The 13,901-nt window shown below is 52.9% G+C and overlaps 1 protein-coding gene across 1 annotated transcript in view; it reads right to left on the bottom strand.

Annotated features, from left to right (window-relative positions):
- Itgb4 (integrin subunit beta 4) overlaps positions 1–13,901 on the bottom strand; it is a 34,561-nt gene that overhangs the window by 6,547 nt on the left and 14,113 nt on the right. Inside the window, 17 exon segments of the mRNA XM_057773830.1 lie at positions 974–1,111; positions 1,221–1,401; positions 1,689–1,846; positions 3,928–4,132; positions 6,226–6,374; positions 6,988–7,167; positions 7,249–7,397; positions 8,277–8,300; positions 8,476–8,534; positions 8,787–8,890; positions 9,149–9,340; positions 9,514–9,547; positions 10,006–10,112; positions 10,198–10,320; positions 11,486–11,615; positions 11,743–11,841; positions 11,953–12,056. Of these exon segments, the coding sequence (XP_057629813.1) occupies positions 974–1,111; positions 1,221–1,401; positions 1,689–1,846; positions 3,928–4,132; positions 6,226–6,374; positions 6,988–7,167; positions 7,249–7,397; positions 8,277–8,300; positions 8,476–8,534; positions 8,787–8,890; positions 9,149–9,340; positions 9,514–9,547; positions 10,006–10,112; positions 10,198–10,320; positions 11,486–11,615; positions 11,743–11,841; positions 11,953–12,056 (2,136 nt within the window).

Here is a 13,901-nt window from a genome sequence, read left to right as displayed (position 1 = left end):
CCAGCACCCAAATGGCAGCTCACAACTGTCTGAAGATCCAGTTGCAGGGGATCTGACACCTTCACACCAATGCACATAAAGTTAAATAAACCATAAAATATTTTTAAAAAAGAATATTGTATATATAATAAATAAATCTTTAAAAATTAAAAAAAGAAAAAACCAAAAATAAATAGGGAAAATAAATGAATGCAAGCAAAGAGGCAGAGGAGGCAGAGGCATGAGGATTTCTGTGAGTCAGAGGCCTGGTCTGTTCCAAAACAAACAAACAAAACCCAGCAGGTAGAGGCATGGAGGTACACCAAGCACTTAGAACATTCAGGAGGCTGAGGCAGAGGGATTGCCTTGAGTTTGAGGCCAGTGAGGGCTGAAGAAGACAGGCAACACGCATGCAGAGAGCAGCGGCAGATAGAGGGCCATCGGCCTGAGAGGAAGGAACTCAGCAACCGTGACAGAGGCAGCTGCCACATGTGACACTTCAAGATGATGGTATGCAGGCCATGAGCTACATTCAGAAAGGCCAAGCCAAGGGTATGCAGAGCTACCCAGAAGGCTGGTGCCTGGCTGGTGTGTTTTGTCAGGAGTGACCTGACCAAAACAAAAAACAAAACAAAACAACAACAACAACAACAAAAAACAGGGCTGGAGAGATGGCTCAGAGGGTAAGAGCATTGCCTGTTCTTCCTGCTCTTCCAAAGGTCCTGAGTTCAATTCCCAGCAACCACATGGTGGCTCACAACCATCTGTAATGAGGTCTGGTGCCCTCTTCTGGCATGCAGGCATACACACAGACAGAATAGTGTATACATAATAAATAAATAAATATTTTTTAAAAAAAACCTAAAAAACCAGGCTTGCTGCTGGACTCAGACAAAGGGGCCGAGAGTATCCAGAAACAGGTACTACCTAGACCCCACCCCTCCCTTGGGCTCTGTGGGTCTTCCCGGGGAAGTCAGGGAAGCCTGGTCCTTACGGTTGTCCTCGTTGACCAGTCCATAGCAGACCTCGTAGGCTGTGATCTCGCCATTGGTCTCAGCCGGCTCAGCCCAGCTCAATTGGGTCACCGTAGAAGAGACGACATTGAAAGCCAGTCGTCCAGGCTCGCTGGGTACTGGGAGGGAGCAGAAGAGCTCTCTTAGAGGGTCGGAGGGGTGGTGGGAGCTCTGGAAGGGAGGGAAGGGGGAGGGCTGGGCACACCGACAGCCGCGGAGCAGACTCACCTTCCTGGTGGGTGCGGCAGGACACCAGTGAGCTGTAGGGCCCCTCACCCTGGGCCCCGTAGGCGCACACCTTCATTTCGTAGTCGCAATAGGGATACAGGTTGGTGAGCTCCACTGAGGGCACCTTGCTGTCCAGGAGGTGGGCTTCCGACTCGGAGTCGCCCTGGATCCAGTACTTCACCTGTGGGCGGGTGATCAGTAGGACAGAAGCGCTAGGACCCCCGTTGTTTACGAGACACTGGCGCCTCCCAGCAAGGCTACGGGCAGAGCAGGGAGTCTCCCAGGCAGGGGGAAGACCCCATTCCAGCAAGGGGAGGAGGCCCGAAGCTTAAGAGCCCAGAAATGGGTCTTCCCGCTTGCAGGGTCGCCGAGGGAGAACTGGTACCAAGTGTCCTCCCCCTCCCTTGGGGACAATCCACTCACAATCTGAAGGTGAGTGACAGACCTCCCTGGTGCCCCTCACCTTACCCTGTATCCCATTGGTTTGCCAGGAGGGGGTAGCCAGTTGAAATGGATCTTCCTGGATCCGGCGGCCTTGGCATTGGGGTTCTGTGGGGCACCCAGGTCCCCGCGGGGTGGTGGTGGTGATGAAAGTTCCTGATTTATGAGGCTCCTGTCCGTTTCATCTAGTCAAAGGGGTGTGGAGGGTGGGCGGCCGGCTCAGTATATGTTACCAACAGGGGGCGCCAGAGATTTGTTAATCATCCCATCCCAGGCATCCCAATTTAAAAGTTCAATTAGAATCGGCCCATCTTCCTCTTGGAGTGTTGGTGCCACAGAGGCGGTGGAGAACCAGAGGACTCTCTGGGGGAGCAAGGGGAAGGGATTCGTCTGCCTTCTTTTTCTCTTGGCAGACCAGGAAATGTTCCACAGAGAAATCCGCTCCCTTCTCCCGTCACTACCCACTTTCCCTGATGGTTGATGAAAGGATGAATGAACGAACTTGCTCTCTCCGCGGGATGTGTGCTAAGGCTGGGGGAGTGCTTGGGGCCTAGTGGTCACATGACCTCGACTCGTGGCTGTCAGGAGGGCAGCCAGCGCAAGCACAGGATGCATAGTTCTGAATTCCAGACCACAGTTTTCTTTCTTTAAGAATAAGTAACAGGCCGGGCGATGGTGGCGCACGCCTTTAATCCCAGCACTTGGGAGGCAGAGGCAGGCGGATCTCTGTGAGTTCGAGACCAGCCTGGTCTACAGAGCTAGTTCCAGGACAGGCTCCAAAGCCACAGAGAAACCCTGTCTCGAAAAAACCAAAAAAAAAAAAAAAAAAAAAAAAAAAAAAAAAAAAAGAATAAGTAACAGGGGGCTGGAGAGATGGCTCAGAGGTTAAGAGATCGTCTGTTCTTCCAAAGGTCCTGAGTTCAATTCCCAGAGACCACATGGTGGCTCACAACCATCTGTAATAGGGTTTGGTGCCCTCTTCTGGCGTGCAGGCATACACACAGACAGAATATTGTAAACACAATAAATAAATAAATATTTTTTAAAAAAGAATAAGTAACAGAGTGGCGCGGCGCACGCCTTTAATCCCAGCACTCGGGAGGCAGAGGCAGGCGGATTTCTGTGAGTTCGAGACCAGCCTGGTCTACAAGAGCTAGTTCCAGGACAGACTCCAAAACCACAGAGAAACCCTGTCTCGAAAAACCAAAAAAAAAAAAAAAAAAAAAAAAGAGAGAGACCAGCCTGGTCTACAAGAGCTAGTTCCAGGATAGGCTCCAAAACCACCCGAGAAACCCTGTCTCGAAAAACAAAAAAAAAAAAAAACAAAAAAAAATTAGAAAAAACAAACAAACAGAACGAGGGCAGGCTGCTGGAGAGATGGCCAGCAGTTAAGAGTATAAACTGCTCTTGTTCTTTGGTTCCCAGCTGCCTTAGCCCCAGCTCCAGGGGGGTCGAAACCTCTTCTGAACTTGGTGGGTACCAGCACTCAGATGCACATGCCCACACACAGGCACACAAAGATACACGTAATTTTAAAATAGCAAAATCACATTTAGAGACAGAATAAGTATGGGATTGGCAAGAAAGGCACCTGCTGTCTATCACATCTGATCGGACACCCTGAGCGTGAGCCCTGAGTCCTACACACCAGAGTACACACACACACACACACACACACACACACGTGTTAAAAGAAGATTAAATATGTCCCGACTAAATAAAATACAAAACAGCCAGACATGGTGGCGCTTCTGTAATTCACTTGGAGACAGAGCTAGGTGACTCTCTAGGAGCTCAAGGCCAGCCTAACATACTGAGTGAGTTCCAAATCAGCTTATGCTACACAGTGAGACGCTGTCTCAAAAACAAAACAAAAAAACAAACAAACGAAAAAAAAACAAGAATACAGCCGGGCAGCGGTGCCTTTAATCCCAGCACTTGGGAGGCAGAGGCAGGCGGATCTCTGGGAGTTCGAGGCCAGCCTGGTCTACAAGAGCTAGTTCCGGGACAGGCACCAAAGCTACAGAGAAACCCTGTCTCGAAAAAAAAAAAAAAAACAACAACAACAACAACAAAAAAACAAGAATGCATATATGGTCCAGATATTGCAGGGCGACACTTGTGAGTGTCCTACCTGTGATCCTGCTGTTGGTGATGTTATATTCTTATTAGAAAGTGCCCTGGGTACATGCTTGAGTCTGGAGTCCTGTTAAGAGGTCCTCAGCTCCGTTTCCACCCGCTTATGCCGACCCCAGGTTATCCTCACCTTGCTCCCCGATGATGACGGTGGCTGAGCTGGGCTGGCCCAGGCGGGCTCCGAACTTGGGGTTGCTGAGTTGGACGTGGAAGCGGCGGACCTGGCGGCCACGCAGAAGGGAGTCCACTTCCTGCAGCTCCAGGAGCTTCACCTGTAACTCCTTCCAGGTCTCCCCCGGATGGAACAACAGCTCACCCTCCACAGGGACATAGTCCTGCAATCGGAAGAGTCGGGGTCAGACCAGGCTTGGGGTGTGAACCAAGCACGTGCCTAGTACACAGGAAATCTCCCACACAGCCAGGTTAACCCAGGGCAGCTGGGATTGTGGGCACACCCAGGAGGGAAAGAACTGTTCCTTGCAGTGTGGCTCTGAAATCTGGGATTCTGCTGGGCCCCAGACCCTTTTTGGTGGGTGGAGTGCTTCTGTCTATCCTAGCGATCCTGTGTTTTTAAGTTTTATTGTCTATGTGTGTGTTGAGAGTGTATGTGTGTGTCTGTGTTGAGAGCATATGTGTATGTGTGTGTTGAGAATGTACATGTGTCTGCTGTGTGCATGGCAGTAATGGTAAGGGTCAGATTTGCACCCATCCAAGCTGGATTTATAGGCCACCCCATGTCAAATTCAAGTCCCCCGGAAGAGCATCCAGTGCTCTTTTTTTTTTTTTTTTTTAAATATTTATTTATTATGTATACAATATTCTGTCTGTGTGTATGCCTGCAGGCCAGAAGAGGGCACCAGACCTCATTACAGATGGTTGTGAGCCACCATGTGGTTGCTGGGAATTGAACTCAGGACCTTTGGAAGAGCAGTCAGTGCTCTTAACCGCTGAGCCATCTCTCCAGCCCCCATCCAGTGCTCTTAACCACTGAGCCATGGCTTAGCCCTCAGATTTTCCTGTGTGTACATGGGTGTGTTTACCCAACTACATGGGAGGAAAACGACCTTTTCACAAAAAAGCACTAGTGGCGCTTCAAATTAACAGTTCAATTCCACGTAGGGGGGCTAGTCTGATATCTATGGGAGACCAACTCTGAACAGAAAAGGAAGTTTGCAAGGAGAAAAATAGGGAGAGATGGGCATGGCGCCCCACACCTGTCATTACAGCACCTGGGAGGCTGAGGCAAGCCTCTGCTAGTCTGAGCCATCCAGGGCTAGTGGCAAGACCTTGTCTCACAAAAAACAGTCACCCAAACTAAAACAAAACAGAGAATGGCAATGTGGACCTATTGTCTGGGCCCCGTGAGCACAGGTTACCCTGTGTGGGCTGAATGGGCCTGTAGGTCTCACGTAGCTCAGATTCACCTAGAATTCAATGCGTAGCCGAAGAAGACCTTGTGTTCCTACTTCCTGAGAGCTGAGAGGGTCGGTACGTGCCACCTTGCCCTGTGTACGTGGTGCTGGAGGGTGAACTCAGGGCTTCATGCATGCTAGGTAAGTGCTCTGCCAATTGAGCTACATCCTCAACCCTATTTTTAATTTAAAAATTATTTTTTTCCTATTGAGGATAGAATTTAGAGCACTAATCAGGTGCTGTACTACTGAGCTGTGTCTCCTGGTTTGCATGAAACTTGCTGTGTTCAAAGGCTTGGCCTCTTGCCCTTGCTTTCTGATAGCTACTTTGTGCCATTGTGTCCAGCATTAAAAAAAAATTACAGGGGCTGGAGAGATGGCTCAGTGGGTTAAGAGCACTGCTTGTTCTTCCAAAGGTCCTGAGTTCAATTCCCAGCAACCACATGGTGGCTCACAACCATCTGTAATGAGATCTGGCGCCCTCTTCTGGCCTGCAGGCATACACACAGAATACTAAGAATACTGTATACACAATAAATAAATCTAAAAAAAAAATTACATTAGTGCTGGGTAGGTGTCATATGTTTTTAGTCCTTGCACTCAGGAGGCAGAGGCAGGAGGATCTGTGAGTTTGAGGCCAGCCTGGTCCAGGGCAGCCAAAACTGTTACACAGAGAAACTCTGCCTCAAAATAAATAAATAAAATAAAATAAAAACCAAAGTCAGATTGGATAGTTTGGTGACTTGGCTGTCTTGGATCACTGAAGAGTAAACAAGGATGGTTTTGGTAGGTACCTGGCCCATCCATGAGGAAATGATCCTCTTGCCCTGAGTTCTTGGCAGTAATGGTACCCTACTCTGAGTGTTCTTGGCACTTTGGGTGGGCCATTCCTGGTGGCAGGCCCACTTTTGTCTAGAGATACTGCCAGCATCCAAGGCTTGGGGTAGCAACCATGGAAATCACTGGATATCCCCTGAGTCTCTGAGATGTCCTCTTACCCTCTGACGGAGCCTTACCCGGTGGCCAAGGGCCGTGTTATCCTGTGTGCTGTAGGAGACCTGGGACTTGCCATTATCCAGGATGTGCCGGATGACAGGGATGCGGACCACCTGCTCTCCACGGCTCACGGAGTACTCGGGTTGTTCAAAGGATACAACCCCGCTGGCTGCAAAGAACCCAGATGCCGGTCAGGAGCTCTTGGTCTCAGTTCCGTCTTAACACCTTCCTTCCTGCCTACCCAGAGGACTAGCATGGAAATTTCTTCAACAGTTAAGGGGTTAAAATAAAGTCCAGTAGGCAGCCTGGAACATTAGGTAGGGACAGGGCACAAGACAGAGTCCCAAGAGTCAGGGCTGAGCATCCTGGTGCAGTGGGGAGGGGTCAGGGAACCTCTGGGAACCAGGAGGACTGTCATCAGCATGTCAGGCACCCGTAGTGCCAAGGCTTTTATCCAGGTGTCCCCCTTGATGGGGAAAGGAGAGTTGGACATGGGCAAGGCTGTGATGAGTCTGATGGACATTCTCATTTGGACTGAGGATGTAGCTCAGTGGTAGAGCATTTGCCTGGCGTGTGGGCTTCCATCCCCAACACCATAAAGACGAGGAAAGAGGGAGCAGCGAGTGCCATTTAGCTCATGTACCAGGTGCTGTGCAGGAAGCGCCTCTATGGCCTCCTTGCAGAGGCCTCAGCCCATCTTACAGAGGGAGACAGTCCTCAGAGAGTAAGTGATTGGCTCAGGCCCCGCAGAACCCAGTCCTGCCTTCCTGGCCCGGACCAACCTTGCTCCTTGATGATGGTGATGTTCACCAGGCGGCGACCGAGGGTGGCGGTGCCCACGGGAACATCAATAGCCTCCACCAGCAGCTGCTTCTCGTCATCATCTTCGGGCCGGATGAAGAGGGGCACCCGCACATCCACCAGCTCGACACCCTCCTGGAACTCCACCATGCCTCGGGCGTCTAGGGTGTGAGTAAGATATGGGTCTCAGGGCGGCATGGGTGGGAGGGGAGGTGGGGCAGGGAGAGAGTCTGTTTCCCTACCCTGCTCTGCAGTGAGCGTGTAGTATCCAGGGGCCACCTTGAGTTCGTGGAAGGATCCCTGCTCCACGTGCTTCTCTGTCAGCTTCAGGAGCGTCTGCTTGGCTGAGCGGGGTGCCAATAGCACTGTGTCCACAATGGTGTGGTCTTGCCTGGGTGGGAGAGCGTCCAAGTGGCGGAGGGGGGGGGACACGACAAAATGTGAGACAGCAGAAGGTAGCGTGGTCTTTAGTGCTGGGCCTGCCAGAAGCCCGGCTGGCTCCGCCCCCTCCACTCTGCAGCCAGATCACCGCAACTCTCCTCCTCATCTGAGGAAGGAGCTTCCTCACCCACCCCACCACGCAGGGCTGGTAAGACAAGGGTTGGGTGTGGGACAGCCAAGAGGCTCCCTCCGGCCAGGTAGCCTGGGTTTAAATTCTGCCTCTGATCCCTGACAGCTAGGTAACCTCAGGCCAGGGATGTGACCTCTGTGAGCCTTGGTTTTCTCATTCGAAAATGGGCTTAGCTAGGGTGATCTCTTGCAGGGCCAGGGACTGGCTGGGATGGCCAGGGGCAAGGTGTCTGCTGTGAGTTCTCGGAGGTGCTGGCCCGAGCCTAGTCACATGTGGTCCGTCCCAGTTCTGACTTGGTATAGGACCACTTCTCATACAGCCTTCCCGGTAGGGCAGAAGCCACAGGACCTGCTAGTATGACTATTTGGTAGCGTGCCTGCTTCTGAGGCTCAGCAAGAGGATCTCTGGCCCAGGAGAGGGGAGCAGGGCCATGAGTCAGTGGGGCAGGGGCGGATCTGGGCTTTGTTTTAGTTGAGGGGCTGGTTCATGGTAAACGGGTCTCTTAAGTGTCTTAAGTAGTTGTTGGAAGAATGGTCCAGGAGAGGAAGGAATGAAGGGTCTAGTCAATGCCAGATTTAGGGTCTTCCCTTCCTATGGTGTGATCAGAGGTGTGGAGCAGGAGTGGGTGAGTAGGAGGCTGGAGCTCAAGACAGAGGGGAAGGAGGTGGGGCTGTTCCACCTTGTGTATCTTCAACTCACTTTTTCCCGGCATTGGGCTGTTGTCTGTGGGGACAATAAAGGGGCCATGAGCCATATAAATTTTGGAATGGGGCATGACCCCCTTGGGAGCTTGAATGAACAGCTCCCAACAAAACCTGGAAATCCTGGTTGCCTAAAGGTAGGGCTCAGTACAGCCAGGCACACCCCCCCCACACACACACACCCTCCCGGGACTCACCGGAACTTTGTCTGCTGGAGTTTGTGCGCACCGTTGACCTGTCTATATACCTCATTCAGCTGTCAGACAAGGGAAGACGGTTGAGAATAGTCCAGAGGACCCCTCAAATTGGCTGTCATATGCCTGAGGGATGGGCCCTGAAACCCAGGCTCTGCTATCACCCAGAATGACCCCATGCAAGGCACATGTCCAAAGGGCCCGTCTCCCTCTTGCCTAGAAAAGTCTAGGTTCTGAACTCGCAGTCCTTGGCTCTCCCACGGGATGCCATTCCACCCACGTATGGGCCCCGCGCAGCGGTTTCTGGTCCTCACATTTTCCTCCACCTCCTGGCGCAACTGGTCACATTCTCGAGTGCCGGGCTTCAAGAGGTTCTCAGTGCAGAGGCGAGCAAGGCGTAGAGACAGCCCGTAGGGTACTGAGTGGGAGGTACGAGCATCATTAGCCCCCTGTACACAAGGCGGTGCAGAGTATGACCTCCGCCAACCGAGCTAAGGCTGTTTTCAGTGTGCCAGGAATACACAGGCCTGAGATTTTTTTTTTTTTTGGTCCTTTCGGGATGGGACAGAAAGGGACTGACTCCTGGGCCCGCACCCAACAGCCAAAGAAAACAGGAAGGGTATGATCTTGGGTCAGGGTACTGCCGAGAGGCGCTGCCCCCAGCCCTGACCCTCACCAAGCTCTGTGGGGCTGGTGCTCGCGGCATGGGTCGCAAAGCCAGGTCTCTGCACGTTATTGGTGATCTTCCAGCGGACCGTGTCTCGTCCCTTAAGATTTCCACTGCGTAGCATGGGTGTGTCCAGGTGGTCGGAGGCCATCAGGTTCTCCCGCAGCATGTAGTGATCTTCCTTGAAGCCCACCATGTGGCCTGCGGGAAAGATCCTCAGCCCCAGCCCCTCCCTAGACCTCCATAGCCACGCCCATTAGGGAGGAACCCAGGCCCCCCCCTTTCTCTGGTCCTAGCTCCACCCACACTTCTCCTCCAGCCTGAAAGAAAGGACTGTCAGATACCCACTGCTCACAGGTGTGCCTGGCCCATACCTCGGTTGCAGCAAGGGAGAAACCCCAGGCAGGCCTAGGAGATAAGAGTTCGAGGTGGGGTTAGGGTTAGGATGATTGTCCCAAGCTAGACAGGCCTCCCCAGGCACCTCTACTTTTAGCCCTTTCTCTAGAAGTACCCGCGCAGGAGTTTGAGGACGATACCAGGTATCCTGCTCTACCGTTTTTTCCCCCCCACATCATTCCTTTGACCCAGACCCAGAGCTAGGCTTGTGACCCAGGGTCTCTCGCTGACCCCGGAGCGAGGCTTGTGACCCACGTCTCTCGCTGACCCCGGAGCGAGGCTTGTGACCCAGGTCTCTCGCTGACCCCGGAGCGAGGCTTGTGACCCAGGTCTCTCGCTGACCCCGGAGCGAGGCTTGTGACCCAGGTCTCTCGCTGACCCCGGAGCGAGGCTTGTGACCCAGGTCTCTCGCTGACCCCGGAGCGAGGCTTGTGACCCAGGTCTCTCGCTGACCCCGGAGCGAGGCTTACTTTGCAGCAGGCACAGTATTTCCAGCAGAGCAGCAGCAGGAGCGCCAGGAGAAGCAGGAGGAAGATGAGCAGCGGAATGAGCCACCAGAAGGAGCCGGGAGGGCAGTCTGCAGGGCGAGAGGAGAAGGGAGGCAGTGCCCATGCCTGCCCGGGCTTCCCGGTGCCACGGGCTGCGCCCATCTGCCACCTCACCTTTCTTCCTGTGTACCAGCACGGTGCTGTTGGGCCCAGGGCTGCCGTCGCCCTCCACGGTGTAGCTGTAGGTGCAGTCGTCATCTTCATCCCGGAACGAGCAGTACTCCACCACCTCTTCCGCTGGACCCACAGAACGTTAGCAGATCACCCTGACCCCAGCCCTCCCCCCGGGCCACCCCAGGGTCCGGTGAAGTATTGCCTCCTCTGTAGCCTACCAAGGGCTCTGAGGAAGAGCGAAGTCCCGGGATGAAGGGGACTGTCCTACCCAGGGCTGGCACCAGTAACAGCCTAGCCTAAAGTTCATCTCCTCCGCTTCCCTGGACTGTATGAGTGTGGTGTCCAGGCAGCAGAGCCGATTCAGGAGGCAAATAGCATCCCATAGGCCAACCGCGTGCCCACCTGGGCCCTTCTACTCCGCTGTGGGCGTGCGCAGTAACTCATTGGACACCTCATTCCCGGTTCTCTAGACTCGCGCTTCCCGGCTCAGCTTTGAGCCACCCACCCTCCCCCATGGTGGCGTTCTGTGCCTCTTACTCCAACTCTGAATCTCTGTTGCCTCCAAGTCCCCTGTCTAGGTCCTGGAGTATCTCACAACTCGCTTGGCTCAGAGCTCAAGCCTCTCCCTCAGAGAAGTAACCACTCTTTCCTGCTGGGTTCTCCCTGCCCAGACTCCCAACACTAGGTCTCTTGAACCCCTTACCCCTCCTCCTTCCCCCTTCTCTCTCTTCCTCCCTCCCTCCCTCTTTCTTTCTTTCTTTCTTTCTTTCTTTCTTTCTTTCTTTCTTTCTTTCTTTCTTTCTTTCTTTCATTTGTAGGCAGGGTCTCACTTTGTTGTCCTGGCTGTCCTAGAAATCACTTTGTGAACAGAGATCTACCTGCCTCTGTCTCCAAAGTGCTGGTATTAAAGATGTATGATGCCATGCTGATGCCCCCCTCCTTTTCTCCTTCCTCCCTCCTCCTCCTCCTCCTCCTCCTCCTCCTTCTTCTTCTTCGTCTTGTTTTTTTTTTCCGAGATAGGGTTTCTCTGTAGCTTTGGAGCCTGTTCTGGAACTAGCTCTTGTAGACCAGGCTGGCCTAGAACTCACAGAGATCCGCCTGCCTCTGCCTCTCGAGTGTTGGGATTAAAGGCCTGTGCCACCACTGCCCGGCTTTTTTTTTTTTTTCTCTGTGTAGCCCCAGCTGTCCTAGAACTCACTCTGTAGACCAGGCTGGCCTCGAACTCACAGAGATCCACCTGCCTCTGCTGGGATAAAGGGTATGTGCAACCACCTCCCTGGCCCCCTACCTTTCTTCAGCTCGTCGACCATCTTGACTTTGAAGCTGCAGTCTGCGCAGGTGCGCCCTTTCTTCTCCCCAGTGCCCCAGGCCTGGCACTGCACACAAGAGCGCAGGTCCTCACAGAGGCCCAGGCGGATCTGGATGGGGAGAGGAGGAAGGGACAGGCGCCATGCTGGACGTGCCCGACTTCTCTTGCCCAGTGTCCGCCCTCCGTCAGCTTCTCCTTCCCACCCTCTACTGTGCCTGGGGTTCCCGCGGCCTCACCGCAGAATAGTTGATCTCACAGGTGGTGTCCGTGTAGAGCGACTGCTGGTTGCAATGGCAGCGGCCACACTCACAGAAACCTCGTCCGTTGCAGATGCCCTGGGGCCGGAGAGGGCAGCGGTGAGCCAGCGGAGCTCCATCCTCTCCTCTGATCATCTCTCAGAGGGTCCCCTCTACTGCCCACACCACCTGCCCCACGCCCAGGCCTACCCCATTGCTATCGATGCAGGTGGCATTGCTTAGGGGACAGTCACAGCTGCGGCCTGTCCAACCGGGCTCACACACACACTGTCCCATGGAGCAGCGTCCGCGGTCTGTAAAGAGGTAAAGGAAGGGAGGGTAGAACCACATTCATCTATGCAAGTTAAGATGGTCACCCACTAGGGTGGGCCTCTGGGAGCCTGGAGGTTAAAGTTGCCCCTCAGTTTTCTGGAATTTTCTCCCCTCTATCCTGCCTTCTAGTGAAGGCGGAGTGACCATCCTCCAAAACAAATCCATCCGTGTGATTTGCGTGTTCAAGAATCTCTAACGGGACACAGGCCAGAGAAAGGGTACAGATATGTATAAATTAGAACTCGAACTGTGGGGGCCGGGGAGATGGCTCAGAGGGTAAAGGTGCTTGCTGCGCACATGTGATGGTCTGCGATCAAGCACTAGAACCCACATGGTGGGCAGAGAAAGACAACTCACACACCGGCCCTGTAGCACGCCTGCTCCCACCCCTCACATGATAAATAAATGTCCCACTAAAACCACAAAAACTGTTACAAGGCATCTAGAAGAATCTAGCAGTGAATGGTCAGGGTTCACAAATGATTGTAGCAAGGTAGACACACAAGCAGAAGGTGATGTGATCCCCAGTGACTCCTTGCTGCTCCCCCTAACCCAAGCCCCTTACAAGCTGGCCCTGCCGCATCGCCCAGCATCATCCTCCCCTCCTCCCTCACGCATCCGCCTCTACTAAATGTCTGCCCCTCTCCAGATACATCCGGCTTATGCTTTAATTTCTCCCCCACAGCACTCTGGGAAGGAGAGCCGGGGAGAAGAGATGCTAGACCAAAACCAGATAGATGGAGGAAGGAGCGGCGGTGAGATGTCCCAGTGGGCAAGGGTGATTGTGGACAGTTAGTCTGGACCAACATGGTGGAAGGAGAGAACTAACTAACTACCAACTGACCTCTGACCTCATCTGTAGTCTGTGACACACACACACACACATACACAAAGGGTAGTGACCAGTACACAGTGGGAGTTTAACAAATATTTAATGGTTGGATTTTCTTTCTTTCTTTCTTTCTTTCTTTCTTTCTTTCTTTCTTTTTTTTTTTTTTTCGAGACAGGGTTTCTCTGTTGTTTTGGAGCCTTCCTGGAACTAGCTCTTGTAGACCAGGCTGGTCTCGAACTCACAGAGATCTGCCTGCCTCTGCCTCCCAAGTGCTGGGATTAAAGGCGTGCGCCACCATCGCCCGGCTTGCTTTCTTTCTTTCTTTCTTTCTTTCTTTCTTTCTTTCTTTCTTTCTTTCTTTCTTTCTTTCTTTCTTTCTTCCTTCCTTCCTTCCTTCCTTCCTTCCTTCCTTCCTTCCTTTCTTTTCTTTTTGTTTTTTTGAGACAGGGTTTCTCTGTATAGCTTTGGAGCCTGTTCTGGAACTCACTCTGTAGACCAGGCTGGCCTTGAACTCACAGAGATCCGCCTGCCTCTGCCTCCCAAGTGCTGGGATTAAAGGCGTGCGCCACCACCCCCTGGCTACTAGTTGCATTTTCATTTATTCTCTTTGTCTAACTATCAACTTCCACGGGCCTGCTTGCCTGAGCTGTGCCTCTTCTAGGTACAGGCCTATACTCCCAGTGCTCACTAGACTATACGGCTATGCGCTCATGGATGTGGCACCACACAGGGCTAGGCCCTGTGGAGATAGGGAGGAGACACAATTTTGTGGCCGCCACTAGGAGTTTTGCGTCTTTGGAGAGAAGTGAGAGTTCCTGTCAACCTTTGGGAGTTGAACCAGATGGTCTCCATCTTGAGCTGGAGTGGAGATCTGAGTACCAGAGGCAGCCTCTGAGAGTAGGAGTCTGTATGGCTGTCAGGGACCTTAGCCATGGCACTTCAGACGAGGGGGGAGGTCCAGACTATGGCCGAACCTGAACTGGGGATAGGGGTT

This window comes from Chionomys nivalis, chromosome 7 (assembly GCF_950005125.1).
Source record: "Chionomys nivalis chromosome 7, mChiNiv1.1, whole genome shotgun sequence".
NCBI classification, from domain to species: domain Eukaryota; kingdom Metazoa; phylum Chordata; class Mammalia; order Rodentia; family Cricetidae; genus Chionomys; species Chionomys nivalis.
The sequence above is the reverse complement of the archived record's forward strand: the minus strand, read 5'-3'. Positions and strand labels throughout refer to the sequence as shown.